The following is a 16,345-nucleotide window of genomic DNA, read 5'->3' as shown; positions in this document are numbered from 1 at the left end:
TTGGCTGGCAGGCAGGGGAAGGGCAGGCTGGGGGATGGTTACAGCAACTGGCACAAGTTCTTCTTACGCCCACGCTTGGCTTGCAAGGCAGCCCGGGTGGCCATCTCAAACACCTCCCGCACGCCGTCCTTCGTCTTGGCAGAGCATTCCAGGTACCCGAAAGCGCTAATCCTGTTGGCCATGTCCCGGCCCTCCTCCGGCTTCACCGGCTCCTGAAGGGGAAAGAGGCAACCGGGTCAGACAGCCTGATCCTGGTTGAGGAAAGTTGCCCTGAAGCTGGAGGAGGAGGAAGAGGAGGAGGAGGAAGAAGAAGAGGAGGAGGAGGAAGAGGAGGAGTTGGTTTTTATATGCTGACTTTCTCTACCACTTAAAGAAGAATCGAACCAGCTTACAATCACCTTCCTCTCCCCACAACAGGCACCCTGTGAGGTAGGTGGGGCTGAGAGAACTCTAAGAGTTGTGACTAGCCCAAGGTCACCTAGCTGGCTTCATGTGGAGGAGTGGGGAAACAAATCCAGTTCACTAGATTAGCCTCCACCGCTCATGTGGAGGAGTGAGGAATCAAACCCGGTTCTCCAGATCAGAGAAGTCGGCATATAAAAACGAACTCCTCTTCTTCTTCTAACCCTCCCAACAATATCATCGAGCCCGAAGCCATGGATGTCAAGTATTTAGTCTCACCTGTTTCATCTTAGCCAGCTCCCGGCGTGTGTGCTCATCATTACGTAGATCCTTCTTGTTCCCCACCAGGATGATAGGCACGTTGGGACAGAAGTGCTTCACCTCTGGAGTCCACTTCTCGGGGATGTTCTCTGCAAGGGCACAAAAGACTCAGTCCCATAAGCACAAGGCTAAAAGGGGCCCTTTTGCCATCAGAGCTCAACATCACCAGGAGATGCTGTGCTGCGTCTTTCGGCAGACAACTGGGAAATATTCACAGGCTAGTTCGGTGACCTCCAGATAGTCGCCAGAAGGAATTTACAGAGCCCAACCTCTGCACCAAGCATACTGACACAGAATATTGTACCTCTCCATTATGAAAGATAGCTTGGGAATAGCTCAAAGATCATTGCTGAGATGTCATGAACACATGAAGCTGCCTTCTACTGAATCAGACCCTTGGTCCATCGAAGTCAGTATTGTCTACTCAGACCAGCAGCGGCTCTCCAGGGTCTCAGGCAGAGGTCTTTCACATCACCTAGTTGCCTGGTCCCTTTAACTGGAGATGCCGGGGATTGAACCTGGGTCCTTCTGCATGCCAAACATAAGCTCTACCACTGAGCCACAGCCCCTCCCCAGCTGTCGAACTGCAGAAGAAGGGGTTAAAGACTCACCTAAACTGTCAGGGCTGTCAATGGAGAAGCACATGAGGATGACATCCGTGTCAGGGTAAGAGAGGGGTCTCAGGCGGTCGTAATCCTCTTGGCCCGCAGTATCCCACAGGGCGAGTTCGACCTGTACAAGTGGAAATGCAGCAATTTATTCCTAATGTGTCCTCACTGGTTCAACTGCAAGATCTACTGGATGCCAGCGGCACACCCCACTAGAACCTGAACGTGCTTCAATTAAGCCAATTGGAGCAGATGCAGCGGGATGTTGGCAGAGTTTGAATTCGGCCACAGAGGTGCGCTTCCATGCTTTTTTCTCCATGCTCCAAAAGAAAAGCAGTCCCAAGGGAACCATCTTTTTTTTCCCACTGCTCATTCCCCCCTGCCTCCATATAGATGGCTTTTTCTGGGCTTTGGAGACGTGGAAAATGTAGAAGAAAAGTTGGTTTTTACATGCCGACTTTCTCTACCACTTAAGGAAGCATCAAACCGGCCTACAATCACCTTCCCTTCCCCTCCCAACAGCCACCCCGCGAGGTAGGTGAGTCTGAGAGCGTGACTAGCCCAAGGTCACCCAGCTGGCTTTGTGTGTAGGGGTGGGGAAACAAATCCAGTTCACCAGATTAGCCTACACCGCTCATGTGGAGGAGTGGGGAATCAAACCGGTTCTCTAGATCAGACTCCACCACTCCAAACCACTGCTCTTATCCACTACACCATGCCGGCTCTCAGGCTGCCTCACACATTATGCTGGTCAGACCTAAGAAGCGAAGGCACAAGTATCATTCTCCCCAGGCACATGCACTGGGAGGCCAACGGGTGGTATATCAAAGGCAGCGTGTTCTGCACTGCAAACGCTGCCAAAACATATGCTTTTATATTGAGAATTACATTCCGCCTCAGAATGAATAATTCACAAGAGGCCAATAAAGGACAGTTCTTCCTTTTTTCTCCTCTTTCCTCCATATTTGCCACTGCATCGTTCCTTTCTGTCAGCTGCGTCTGAAGTTTCACAGTAGGGCTTCATCTTTGTACGGATGGAGGCCAGGAAGGGGAAGGGAGTGTTTATGTTCTTCAAATCTACCTTCTCAGGCTTTCACATACACAGACACATGAAGCTGCCTTATACTGAATCAGACCCTTGGTCCCTCAAAGTCAGTATTGTCTACTCAGACCGGCAGTGGCTCTCCGGGGTCTCAGGCTGAGGTCTCTCACATCACCTACTCGCCTGGTCCCTTTAACTGGAGATGCCGGGGATTGAACCTGGGACCTTCTGCATGCCAAGCACGCAGTTGACACAACATTGAAACTAGCTATTTTCCTGGGCCATCTTGAGTGCCTGTATTTCAACCTTCAGCACATCATGTTTTATTGTACTGTTTTGTAGTTATCGCTACCACAAAAGTGTATCCTGGTGTCTTTTTACAGTATCTAAGAGTTTTATTAATTCAGTTACCAAAGTGTCATAGAATGTGACTATCCCTGTTGTCATCACAGCAAAAAAGTAACCTATAACTCTGACTTCCCATAATTCCATTATTGCTTTTAAAGAGTATTGTTTTTCACTGCAGACGGTGTATGCTAGAAACAGTTTCTTGTTGTCCTATTGCCTGATATGATTTCCCTAACAGCCCTTCCTGTGCTGAGAATTTCAGCATTAGTATAATCTGGTGCCATTCCCTCTTTTACAATGGCATATGCAACAATTGCTGGCTTTTTGATAATTTTTTAAAAATCCATGCCTTTACTAATGGTTGAAATTCCCAGTCTGCCTGTCGAAAACAACTGACGCTTGTGTGGGGATGGATCAGGTGCAGTTTTAGATTTCTGCTTGACCCAAACCTTTATGAACTCTAAGCATACCATGTTAAGGATGGTTTCTTTCCTATCTTTTTTCATTAATTAATTTATTTGTAATCAACCTTTCTCCTTGAGACCCAGGGCAGACTACAGGATATAAAACAGGGCAATCAAACAGCGCAAGGCAACCAATAAGCAATGCGACAGGAATAAAACTACAGAATTAGAGAATAAAGTCAATAAACTATCTAAGAATAAGGTATAATGTAAAAAATATAGAAAGTGGATTACAAAGTGAAGACAATGCAGTAAAAACGTTGGAAGCCAGCTTGGTGTAGTGGTTAAGAATGGTGGTTTGGAGCAGTGGACTCTGATCTGGTGAACCGGGTTGGTTTTCCCACTCCTCCGCATGAAGCCAGCTGGGTGACCATGGGCTAGTCACACTCTCCCAGCCCCACCTACCTCATACGGTGTCTGTTGTGGGAAGGGAAAGTGAAGGTGATTGTTAGCTGGTTTGATTCTTCCTTAATTGGTAGAGAAAGTCAGCATATAAAAACCAACTCTTCTTCTTCTGATCCATTATAAAGGTACCATATCCAAGCTGACGAAGGTGTCTCAAGCTCCACCGGTAGGTTTGCCAGCTCAGGGTTGGGAAATACCTGGAGATTTGGGGGGGGCAGTCTGAAGACGGCACAGTTTGGAGAGGGGAGGGACTTCAATGCCATAGAGTCCAATTGCCAGAGCGGCCATTTTGTCCCGGGGAACTGATTTCTATTGCCTGGAGATCAGTCGTAATAGTGGGAGATCTCCAGCCGCCACCTGGAGGCTGGCAACCCTACTCAACGGCCCTATATCGCAAGCTATCTGAAATGTCCTCCCGACATGCATGACAGGGCTACAAGTCTTGACGCATAAATAATGTCTCTATATGAGCTGCTGTATGAGAAGGTACCTGCGGACAATTAAAAGATGCAGTCAAAAATAAAATAAGGAACTTAGGAAGAATTGCCATTTTAAGGGCTGTGATCAACCTCAAATCAGGAGATTCTGAATTTTGCCCATCTCCTTTACTCCTTTTTCTACATTTGATAGTAGAACCCAGAGGTTAACTGCCACCACATTATCTGTGTATAGATACTTGGATTTCTAATTTATACTCACGGCTTCTCACCGTGAGCCTGACAGAGCCATGATGCTGGCCTTTTGCAAGTTTGAGATGCTAATTTCCATCAAGAACTTGGTTAGATTAATTTTATAATCAGTTATATTATTAAATACTTGCAATAAATCCATTAGCTTGGGGAAGAAAAGGGACTAAATGAATATGTGAGTTGGTACAAAAGCAACTGGTTAAGAAATGAATTTATCTGTCATCAGTGAATGGTGGAAATTAAGGTTTACATATCAATGAGCAATCACACGAACATCATGCATATTTGCCATGCAACCAAACAACTGTAAAAAGTCGCAGACTCCTCCTCTGCATAGAAGAAGAGTTGGTTTTTATACCCCACTTTTCTCTACCTTGAAGGAGTTTCAATCCAGTTTACAATCACCTTCCCTTCCTCTCCCCACAACAGACACCTTGGGAGGTAGGTGGGGCTGAGAGAGTTTGGAGAAAACTGTGACCAGCCCAAGGTCACCCCAGTAGCTTCATGTGGAGGAGCGGGGAATCAAACCCGGTTCTCCAGATTACACTCCACTTCTAGACTACGCTGACTCTGCCCCCATGACTAGGAGCACCCATCCGGCTTCGAGGTTCAGCATTACCTGCTTTCCATCGACCTCGATGTCAGCCACATAGTTCTCGAAGACGGTGGGGACATATACCTCCGGGAACTGGTCCTTGCTGAAGACAATAAGGAGGCAGGTCTTCCCACACGCGCCGTCTCCCACGATGACCAGTTTCTTGCGTATGGCAGCCATCTCTTCTGAAAGGAAAAGAGCTTTCTTTATCAAGACTGACACAGAAGAAGAAGAAGAGTTGGTTTTTATATGCCGACTTTCTTTACCACATAAGGGAGACTCAAACTGGCTTAAAATCACCTTCCCCTCCCCACAACAGACATCCTGGGAGGTAGGTGAGGCTGAGAGAGCGTGACCGGCCCAAGGTCACCCAGCTGGCTTCATGTGTAGGAGCAAGGAACCAAATCCATTTCACTGTCCTGCAGAACATCACAGCATGTTTTTGTGCACACACGGGCATGCTTCTCTCTTCACACTATTCCCTCCCCATGCCTCATTTCTCATTACCCACAGAAAACCTCTACATATAGCTGCCTCTTATTAAATATGAAAATCCCTTCACAACACCTCCCTCCCCTGAAGGAACTGAGTATTTGCTAGCCTCCCATATCTGCACAGATTTCCTTATTCTAGAAAAGTAGAATGCTCCTGAACATAAGCTGTTCTGGAGGGAAAGAGGCATATGAGAGAAGCCAATCTGTAAAGCAGGCTAGTTATCACCGAGTCTGATTCAGGAATTATCAGTGTGGTGAGTGCTTCTTTGTGGCTGGACCCTACTGTACCATGGAGGCAGAATTTGGTTGCAAGAAATCAGGGACAAGGAAGCAATCTGGGTAGCAATCATGTCAGCAATGTTAGTCACAAAGTGGGCAACTTGACCTTGTGCTACCAAGCTTATGGTACACGCCACCAATCGTGGCTGGCCCACCCACTATATTGTGCCACCTTTTACTTTTGTATACCACAGGGAGCAGGGCCCAGCTCCACCTAGCAGGAGGATCAGGAAGAAATCACATCAGAGCAGGAGACAGGAAGCATGAGTTATGCTGGCATTTCCACCTTTGTGCTGATTCTTACACTTCATCCAAATCATGCCCCTGCCTTGAACCTCAAAAGCCATCTTTTACTGTGGGAAGCCAAACCAGTAGGGGAGGACGCCGGCACTTCCGCCTGCGGCAGACAGAACTACACAGCCAAAACGTTCCAGCACACCTTCAACCCTATGTTTTCGATTGATCCCACAGGAGAAGTACTGATGAAGGGCCTTCCAATGCAATCTTTTCATCCAAAGGTTTCCGGCATAGCAGGAGATGTGCTTTCACTTCGACATATTAATTAATATTTGTTGGTTGAGTCAAGCCGAGAATAAAAATGAACTTTATTCATTAAATGAATTTACACGCTGCCTGTCCAGAGGCCTGAACTTTAGACCTATCCAATAAACCCATGACACGAAAGTACAGCAAGGGTATTGCTTTAGGTTGGGGTGTGTAGGAAACCCTGTACCATTCTTGTTAAATAGCCTATTTCAGTTTGGTAACTTGCACCTTCTGTTCTAAGGTACAGAGGCTGAAACGTCATTTCTTTACCTCTTTTTTTTTTTACAGTCCATTTTTATCTAAGTAATGGTGGCTGCATACGATCCTATCCAACATCAGGCCCTACAAAGATCCACCAGCTCTAAGCCATAACTTTCAGCCCACTCACTATATTGGCAAACACCACACCGAGACCACTGATGAAAAGGGACCAAATGAGCCACAGTTGGCACTTCTTCCAGTCTGACTCACCACATGCAGAACAGAAGTGTTTTTCTCTAGGAAAAAAACACCAAAACTGCCCGGTCTTGAAACCTGGTACTGGGGATTCATGGCCAAGCCTAACTTAGCTGAAAGTCTGCATGGCGCTTTTAAGGCCAGAAGACTCCTGTTGCCAAGGTTTGGAGTTAGGATGGGAGGAGCGGAGCAGCCTGGTGACTAACTGCCTTGGATGTGCACCCAAAATATATTTAAAGCTAGTCAAAGTTACACCCATATCTGGAGCTCTGAACAACTGTCTCTCACACTTCAAAAGCAACCAAGTTTCAATCCGCTCGGCCAAGATTTATATTGTCTGCTTTCTTAGCAGGGTTTTAAGGCCAGGAATTAAGTTTCCAAATTAAACACCAGAGCAATCCTTGGCAGAGATTTTTGTTTTCATTGCTTCAGTATCCTCTAGTACAGCTCTACAGTGTTCACATCAAGACACTTTTGTACCTTCTGTAGCTGGGAAGACTTCCGATGGGGAAGGGCCACTAATTATAACATTAGGGACAGGTTCTGTAATTCCCCCCAAAAAACCGCACTTGGCTTCAGGGTAACCTCCCCTAAGCGCATACTTGTGAAACAGAAGACCTAACTACAATAATAATAATAAAAACCCTGCCAGACACTTACAATCTATGAAACAATTAATTTTAACCTAACACATGATAAGGGTCAGCATCCTCCAGTGAGTCAGCAAACTAGTCTTCCTGTTAATAAGTGGGGGAAGAGACAAATGTACAGCAAAAAATCTAAATGAAACTTTATCTGCTGGTTATCAAAAGTAGTCCTCAAATACTGGTACAAAGAACCCTCTAATTAACAGTGGCTCTCAACCTTTTTGGCTCCATTCCCCCCTTTCACCATTGTTCAGAATATAATTCCTCCCTTCCCAAATAGTCATGAACTTTATGGAATGTCGCAAATAAAATTAAAAACAAACTACACTTTTACAGATTGTGCATAATCTATAGGACATCACACTTTGCTGAATAGAGGTCCCAATTCCACCCCAAGAACCCTAACATTCCCCCCCGGGGGGGGGGGGAATTCCCTTGTTGTTGAGAACCCATGCTCTAGTACTAACTCAGAACTTGGCTCCTCCGCACCCCCTGCTCAGGTTCCAGCACAAAACACTGGGCCCTCCCTACCATTAAAAAGAGAAAAACATTAATCAGAACACACTCCTTGTTAAGCTCTCTACATAATGTGCAGTATGGATTCAGATCATTTTTCCTTTCAGTTGAAAGGAAAGGAGGCGGCCACCACACCTCAAAGGCCCAAGGAAATACTAAACTATCGGGGGTTTTTTGTCTGCAGACCGGATTTCCTGGTTACTTTTTCTCCATTGCTTTCTCTTGTTAGAAAAGCCAGAGTGACAGCTCACCATGAGAGGCAACGTAGAAATCCAGAACACCACTGTTGCTTCCCTGTGCACTCCAAAAAGACTAAGGTCATGCTCTTTCACACAGGTGTCACCTTGTAAGAGAAAAATGTGATTTTTTAAAAAAAAGTTTAAGAATTGCCCTTCAAACACTTCCTGCACTAAGGAGGAAGAAAGCATTGAATATTGGTGTCCTCCATACTGGCGTACCCATCTTGCTGGGGGTAAAGTGTAGACAACTTTGGAAGGCAATGGCAAACCACCCCGTAAACACAGTCTGCCTAGTAAATGTCGGGATGTGACGTCACCCCATGGGTCAGGAATGATGCGGTGCTTGCACAGGGGACTACATTTACCTTTTACCATATTGGAGATAGAACTCTGACATGTTATGCACATGAAGAGTGGGGGTAGTAAAGTGGTTTAAAGCCGCCCTGCCACATAGAGTCCATAATCTACAGGGGAAGATGTGAATGTTAGGACAGCCCTGTGATGTAGTTGAGTCCTCTATCAAGAGCCCCATACTGGTACAGGGACAGTAATGTTCAAGAGAAGAGCACGGCTTCTTTGTGACGGCACGAACTGGTACTGAGAACTGGCACTTTTTTGGGGGGGGGCTCTCCCAAGAAGAAGAGTTGGTTTTTATATGCCGACTTTCTCTACCACTTAAGGGAGAACCAAACTGGCTTACAATCACCCTCCCCACAACAGACACCCTGTGAGGTAGGTGGGGCTGAGAGAGCTGTGACTGGCCCAAAGTCACCCAGCTGGCTTCCTGTGTAGGAACGGGGAAACAAATCCAGTTCACCAGATTAGACTCCGCCACTTATGTGGAGGAGTGGGGAATCAAACCCAGTTCTCTAGCTTAGAGTTCACCGCTCTTAACCACTACACCACACTGGCTCTCAACTCTTGATCCTTGTGTGCTGTGCTGCCCCACTCAGGCCAAGAAAAAGAGTGGATCCTTAGGAACAGCCTAGTGGGGATCTGCAGAGGAAGGAGAGGGGGGCTGGTGGAAATTGGTGCAACATATATGAGCATGGCCTGCTGTTTTAAACTGGTAGGTACATGGTTAGGTTACAGCAACTCCTTAATTAAGACTGTAGAACAGTCTTCTACACAATATTTATCAGCAAGATAATCAGAATCAGCTCTCCACTGGACCACACACACACACGCAAAATAGAATTGCACAGGATACAGAGCGCCTTCATATGAACTGATTTAGCCAACTTTATCAAAGTCGCCTGACTATGTCACGTGATGATGCTGAAATCAGACAGGAGCGCAAAGGACAGCAGCCCACAGGTAGAAATCACAAGGCGCCGCCACACACACTGCGGCAAAGGCTGACCTATTTAAAACTGCCACCCCGTCACCCCTTGCTAAACCAGCGCCCAACTTAATGCAGATGAGTTCTGCTGATTGCTTCCCCCGGGGCTGGTTTTAGGTCCTGTGTGCAGACAGTTGAGAGCCTACTGTTTTAACTTTAGAAATTAGTGATTTCAACTAGGACTGCACTTTTCCTGTATATTTTATTGTATGTATTGTTTTTACCTGATGCCAACTGCTCTGTGCCCGGCTTTGGCCTGAACAGATGGCAGGTTACAAGTCCAAAGATAAATAAAATTTTACAATTCAAACAGTATAAAACAGACCCGCAAATCAAACGGGCATGTGTCTTTTCCCATCTCCATCACCCTCACCACAGACTCATGCTGCTATGCATAACCACTGCTGGCACAAAAAACTCTTCTGTGAGGATAGGGGTCTTCAAGGCTAAATAGTCTCCAGCTACTTCTTCTTTTTTCATTAATAAAAGGACTAAATGCACCTATTATAAATCGAAGAACCCATCGACATGTATCGTACTGAATCACCCATACACAAGAATGTCTGATCTTACATGTTCTTCAGCTTTAGTCCCACTCCAATAAGAAATAAATGGTTGCTAGTCCTAAAGATATAAGCCTTAAGAATATTGTTTCTTTTTTTTTGCCAGTTTCAATGGGAAAATCAACATCATTGGAACTCTGACCAAAGAACAGGAAAAATACCATCACCTTCCGTTGATGAGCAGGAGTTCATCAGTCTGATGTTTATTACTACCAGTTTTTTTCCTATCACATCCTTTCTTCAAGGAAGCCAGTAGATCTACCTGGTATTTTTTAATCCCACTCTGCCTCCAAGGAGTTCTGGGTAGGGTCGGCCCTGGTTAGTAGTTGGATGGGAGACCACTAAGGAAGTGAAGGTTGCCATGCAGAGGCCGGCGACAGCAAACCACCTCTGTACATCTCTTGCCTTGAAAACCCCACAGAGTTGACCTCTGCAACTTTACGGTGCTTACCACCACAGGGGGAAGCAAGCCACTCATGACAACTCCATGAAGTTCCACTCCATGGGGTTTTCCAGGCAAGAGATGACCAGAGGCAGTTTACCACCACCTTCCTCTTCCTTGCAGCCCCTGTCTTCCTTGATGGTCTCTCATCCAACTACTGACCCTGCTTAGCTTCCTTGCTCTGACAAGATTGGGCTAGTTTGGGTTTAGCAGACTGGCCACAGGCAAACAGCTACTCTGCTACTAAAACTCACCAATAGTTCAGCTCTGTTCCAGTCATAAGAACATAAGAAAAACCATGCTGGATCAGACCAAGGCTCATCAAGTCCAGCAGTCTGTTCACCCAGTGGCCAACCAGGTGCCTCTAGGAAGCCCATGAACAGGACAACTGCAGCAGCATCCAGTCATAATAGAGAACCACCTGTTATTAATGTCAGCAAATCCAGCATTTTACCCCCTTAGTATGACCCACGAGCTAAGGCCAGCTTTCTCATGACCTTCTGTTTCCCCACACACACACACACCGGAGACCTGGAGTGGTACAGCACAGCCTGATTTCATCAGGTCTTGAAAGCTAAGCAGGGTCAGTAACTCAGCTGGGAGGCCACTAAGGAAGGCTCTGCAGAAGCAGGCAACGGTCAACCACCTCTGCTTCATTACTTGCCTTGAAAACCCTACGGGGCCACCACAAATCAGCTGTGACTTGATGCCGCTTTACACACACATCCCACCAGCTTCAGTCTGAAACTTGGAAGGGTTTAAGAGAGTGGACATGTTCATGGAGGATAGGGCTATCCATGGCTACTAGTCAAAACTGACACCAGTCATGATGCAAACCTATTCTCTCCAGGATCAGAGGAGCATGCCTATTATATTAGGTGCTGTGGAACACAGGCAGGAGGATAATGCTGCAGTCGTCTTGTTTGGGGGGCTTCTTAGAGGCACCCTGGTTGGCCCCTGTGCGAACAGACTGCTGGACTTGATGGGTCTCGGTCTGATCCAGCAGGGCCTTTCTGATGTTCTTAAGTCACTTCCCCCCTTACGCGTCTGAAGGGCGCTTCCTCTTCTCATGTGGAATCTGCCCGTTTCCCCAGGTCTGCGCTCAAACTATCGTACTGCGCCGCGCATGTGCAAAGCAGCGCTAACACAACCCCCGCCCCGCCCGTTCCTAAACCCCAACTCGGAAGATTCCATCCAATCAACGCCGTCTCACCCTCCTTTTTTACCTTCAACCGCCAGAGTGCGCGCGACCCACCCTGGCGCCAACTGCCCCTTTCGCGCATGCGCACAGCAAGTCGCGTCGCTCTCTCATCTCCCTCCCCCCCCTTCCCGGCCAACTTTTCACTAACGGCCTTTTTAAAAAAACACGCCCGTAAACCGTCGGCTCAGCGACAAGGACTTCGTCCCTCAGTCTCCCTCGCGCTCACGACCAAAGTACCTGCTTCTTGCCCAACAAAACACCCCGGCACCGCAAACGCCATAATCTTACCGGGTTCAGTTGGCAGCCTCCACTGCCGCTTCGCCCGCCGCCACCGCCCGGACTCTCCACCGCTGCCCCCTCAGAGACCCCACCCACCTCATGATTGACAGGAGCCGCCGCCCTATTGTACAATTTCACGCAAACGCCTCAGCACGGCGCCGTCGTATAACGGGGGGCCGTTAGCACATTTGGGACGGCCTCCCGGCAGATTGACGGGAAGCCGCAGCCAATCGGAAAGCGCCATTCTGCCCGGACTTGAGATTGTCTCGCGTCATCGGGCGCTGCCTGATTCCGGGACGCTAGACCAATCACCAGCCGCTCGTAGAACAACCGGATTGGTGGATAGAGCTGACCAATCACACTGTCTGCGAACATCTGTCCAATTCCACATGGAAGGCGGGAGTACTCCGTCATAGGGATTGCCTGTGATTGGCACCTGTAGTACCCATTGGGGGGGTATAGGAGAGGGCGGACCGCCCCCTAAGCTTGATCTTTCCTTGTACACCAAAACATTGTTCTACAGGTGGAGGAAGGGGTAGCTTTGAGAAACCGTTGCCAACCTCCAGGTGGGGCCTGGAGATCTCCCAAAATTGCAATTGATCTTCAGACTACAGAGAGCCATTCCCTTGGAGAAACTGGGTGTTTTCTACTATGACTGGGGCAGGATTTCAGTCACTGGCAATCCTCCTATAGAGGATTGTTCCTTCCCCAAAACCACCCTCCCCAGGCTCCACTCCCAAAATTTTCTAACCCAGACCTAGCAAACTTAACCCTGAAACTGTGCTAGTGTGGTGTGGTGGTGAAGTGTTAGACTAGTATCTGGAAGACACAGGTTCAAATCCCCACTCTGCTATCAAAGCTCATTGGATGACTTTGGCCCAGTCATTCTCTCAGTCTAACCACCTCACAGGGTTGTTGTGAGGATAAAATCGAAAAGAATGATGTAAGCCCCTTTGGGTCTGGGGAGAAAGGCAGGCTATATATGAAGTGAATAAATACATAAAAACGGTAGTTGTCTCTGTTTTCTGTAGTCCATCCCCAGTAAATCATGATCTCCGCTTTTACCAGTCACAATTTAGGCCTGGCTTGTCCCACAGAGGCTCTAGAAGAGGTGGCAGTGGGCATATCCTGTCTGCTGTCAAGGTATGCCCTGAACACTTAAGCATATCCCACTACCATACCACCCAGTTCACATACTGCAATTGACTAAGGTCAACTATGAACTGTTGATATCAGAGAAACTTATCTTTAAACCAGTAGAGTAAAAACATGGCAAAGGAATACTAGTACAGAAGGTGGTATGTATGAACAATTTATGGCAACCCCAGTGTGATGAGGGGCAGGGGACAAGAGACGTCATAGTTATAGTGAATGAAAGCTGTCCAGGCCCTCTGAGGCTAGGACGAAGGGGAGGCCATGCATTTTGCCGGATACTGAGCATCCCTTTCCAACGGGGAGAGGGCAACAAACTAGCCCTTTCATGTTTGGTGGGCTGGAGTCCCAAGACTTGGCATCCAGATTGGCTGAGACCCCGGGGCACACACGTAGGGTGGGATTTGCATAAGGGAGCTGATTCTTTGTTTGGGGCTTTGTTTTGGAAACTCTTTGGAGCCGGGATTTTACCATGGTGACAGGGGAGGAATTATATGAAAAAGAGTTGCAACTACCAAGATCAGATGTAAGGTGGATTGTAAGTACTTAGCAACTGTCTTTTTTGTTTTCCTTAATGCACCTGGGTCCTATCCTTTGCAATACTTTTGAGTTTGTGCCTTCTAGAAATACTAAGTTGAAGCAAAAATACCATTCCCCATGAGACACAGGAGAACCACACTATTTAGACTAGCAGCAAACAAATTGTTTGTTGCAAAATCGTAGTGTTGAGTTGGCCGGCAGCAGTGCTGGACTACAGGTGAGGCTTTTACTCAGAGTATTAGCAAAGATGCTACCTCTGGGACCCCAGCCACTTGTTTATGGCAATAAAAATATCATAGAACCATGAAGCTGCCTTATACTGAACCAGACCCTTCGTCCATCAAAGTCAGTATTGTCTACTCAGACCGGCAGCAGCTCTCTGGGGTCTCAGAACGAGGTCTTTCACATCACCTACTTGCCTAGTCCCTTTAACTGCAGATGCCGGGGATTGAACCTGGGACCTTCTGCGTGCCAAGCAGATGCTCTACCACATCACAGTTCCCGTTTGCTCTCTAGAAAGAAGGGGCACTGAGGCTGTACACCTATACACTCTCACCTGCAATACGATCCCTGTTGAAGAAAGTGAAACTTTTCATTGTAAGCAATGCAACCCTGTGGATTGCAGTATGAGACTCAGGATTTACAGAAAGTTTTAAGCTGTACTTCTGCCACACAGCTATGCTACCCTCCTTGCCACAAACTACGGAGGCATGGAGTGGCAAGGTGTGACTCATGAAAATGCAAGCAGGGTTTAGGTGCACAGGGCTGTGATGCCAGAATCTTTGAAGGAGTGCAGATGGGTCAAGCACAGCAGGTTTGCAACGTCCCATCTGCATGCTGGAGAGGGCCAAACTGAAAGCTCATGACCATGTCTGTGTCCTGGGAGGTGTGTCTCCCAGCAGTCTTGACTGCAGAAGCCCAGAAACCAGCGGAAAGGAACTTTCCCATCGAAGCCATACTTAATCAAGAGCCCCCCTCGGCCGCAACCTGAGAACGCACAACCTTAGGACTCTGTAACCATGCCTGTGTCCCGGGAAAAGGAGTGTCTCCAAGCAGAGAGCCAGTGTGGTGTAGTGGGTAAGAGCGGTGGTTGGGAGTGGTGGAGTCTGATCTGGAGAACCGGGTTTGATTCCCCACTCCTCCACATGAGCGGCGGACTCTAATCTGGTGAACTGGATTTGTTTCCTCGCTCCTACACGTGAAGCCAGCTGGATGACCCTGGGCTAGTCACAGCTGTCTTACAGCTCTCTCAGCCCCACCTACCTCACAGGGTGTCTGTTGTGGGGAGGGGAAGGGAAAGTGATTGTAAGCTTGTTTGAGTCTCGCTTAAGTGGTAGAGAAAGTCGGCATTTAAAAACCAACTCCTCTTCTTGTTCAGTCTCGACTGCAGCACCCCAGAAACCAGCAGAAAGGAACTTTTCCCCATAGAAGTCATGCTTAATCAAGAGCAACCCTCAGCAGCAACCTGAGAACTCACAGCCTTAAGACACCAGCAAAAGTTCCAGATTAGACACCCATGTGCTCTCCCCGTGCCGCTGGGCCCGTCGGTCGTACAATAAAGGAACGCTGGCTTTTGCAAACGTTTATTGACTCATTTACTTCTCTTACCAGTTCTGACCTACGCTCTCTCCCAACCCACTCACGTCTCTTCCCCCCCAAGCCACCCCAAAGCTCAACAAGGAGAGGCCTCCCAGAGCTTTGCAGGGGCGTTTCCTGTTGTGACCCTCCTTCCCCAGCAGGGGGCAAGAGAGAGAACCCCTCTCCCGGCTGGAGAGGAAGGGAGAGGAGAGAAAGAGAAGGGTGGGGAGGTCGGTGGTACAGGAGCCAAAAACACAACACGACTAACATTAACGGGGAAGGGACAGGGTGGGGGGTTAAGGCGCCTCAAGAACATGACATAACTGCAAGGGTGATGGGCGAGTGGGGGGGCACGGGAGGGGTGGGTTTCCCGGGCCCCGATGAGACAAGAACCGAAAAAATAACCTCGAAAAATGATAAAATCCTAGACGGGTAAACAAAAGTTATTTCATGTTTTGAGTCACTTTAACCGTGAAGAAGGGTGGGGGAGGGAGGCGGGCCCTCCCCCGCACTAACAGTCTGTGGCAGGCAGGCGGGCGGCGCTGGCGAGGGGGGGAGAGGCGCCCCCTAGCGGATGGTGTAGCGCACGTAGGGCACCTCCGTGTCATCCCCGCTGTCGTCGTTGCAGCACAGCTCGAAGACCAAGGCCTTCACGTGGCGGCCAATCTTCTTCTTGGAGACTCGGGTGACAATCTCAGTCATCCTGGGGGTGTGCGGGGGGGGGGGGAAAGAGGGACGGGGAGTCAGGACACATGAACACACGGAGCTGCCTTCTACTGAATCGGACCCGTGGTCCATCAAAGTCAGTATTGTCTACTCAGACTGGTACCGGCTCTCCAGGGTCTGAGGCAGAGAGGTCTTTCACATCACCTACTTCCCTGGTCCCTTTAACTGGAGATGCCAGGGATTGAACCTGGGACCTTCTGCATGCCAAGCAGATGCTCTACCACTGAGCCACATCCCCTCCCCTAAAAAACCAACACCTGGAATTGGGCTTGGGGGTGGGTTGATAGCCAGTGTAATAGTTGTGATATTGGGGTCACAAGCTCACATGAACACATGGAGCTGCCTTCTACTGAATCAGACCCTTGGTCCATCAAGGTCAGCATTCTCTACTCAGACTGGCAGCAGCTCTCCAGCGTCTCAGGCAGAGGTCTTTCACATCACCTACTTGCCTGGTCCCTTTAACGCAGTGGT

The 16,345-nt window shown here is 48.2% G+C and overlaps 2 protein-coding genes and 1 non-coding gene across 5 annotated transcripts in view; all 3 read right to left on the bottom strand.

The window, feature by feature from the left end:
* Positions 1-21: 21 nt before the first annotated feature.
* Positions 22-11,971, bottom strand: LOC130483586 (transforming protein RhoA-like). 2 transcript variants are annotated; one of them, XM_056856384.1, is made up of 5 exons: positions 11,888-11,971; positions 4,899-5,059; positions 1,335-1,455; positions 682-812; positions 22-212 (listed from the first exon to the last, which is right to left on the bottom strand). In XM_056856384.1, exons 2-5 carry the CDS (start codon positions 5,052-5,054, stop codon positions 39-41), a joined length of 582 nt encoding a protein of 193 aa, XP_056712362.1. In that variant the 5' UTR covers positions 5,055-5,059; positions 11,888-11,971; the 3' UTR covers positions 22-38. The 2 variants fall into 2 exon arrangements, with proteins under 2 accessions (XP_056712362.1, XP_056712370.1); XM_056856392.1 differs by having other exon boundaries at positions 4,899-5,056; positions 11,888-11,946.
* A 3,599-nt stretch (positions 11,972-15,570) lies between these two features.
* Positions 15,571-16,345, bottom strand: part of UBA1 (ubiquitin like modifier activating enzyme 1) — a 63,368-nt gene continuing 62,593 nt past the window's right edge. For both annotated transcript variants that reach the window (XM_056856359.1, XM_056856350.1), the window contains exon 26: positions 15,571-15,851. In XM_056856359.1, the coding sequence (XP_056712337.1) occupies positions 15,716-15,851 (136 nt within the window). In that variant the 3' untranslated portion in view covers positions 15,571-15,715. The remainder of the gene's footprint in view (positions 15,852-16,345) is intronic.
* On the bottom strand, positions 16,041-16,112 carry TRNAA-GGC (transfer RNA alanine (anticodon GGC)). Its single transcript has one exon. It is a non-coding gene; the product is annotated as a tRNA-Ala (tRNA).

This window comes from Euleptes europaea, chromosome 1 (genome assembly GCF_029931775.1).
Source record: "Euleptes europaea isolate rEulEur1 chromosome 1, rEulEur1.hap1, whole genome shotgun sequence".
NCBI lineage: Eukaryota > Metazoa > Chordata > Lepidosauria > Squamata > Sphaerodactylidae > Euleptes > Euleptes europaea.
Note: the sequence above shows the minus strand (reverse complement) of the source record. Positions and strands in the feature narration are given on the sequence as shown.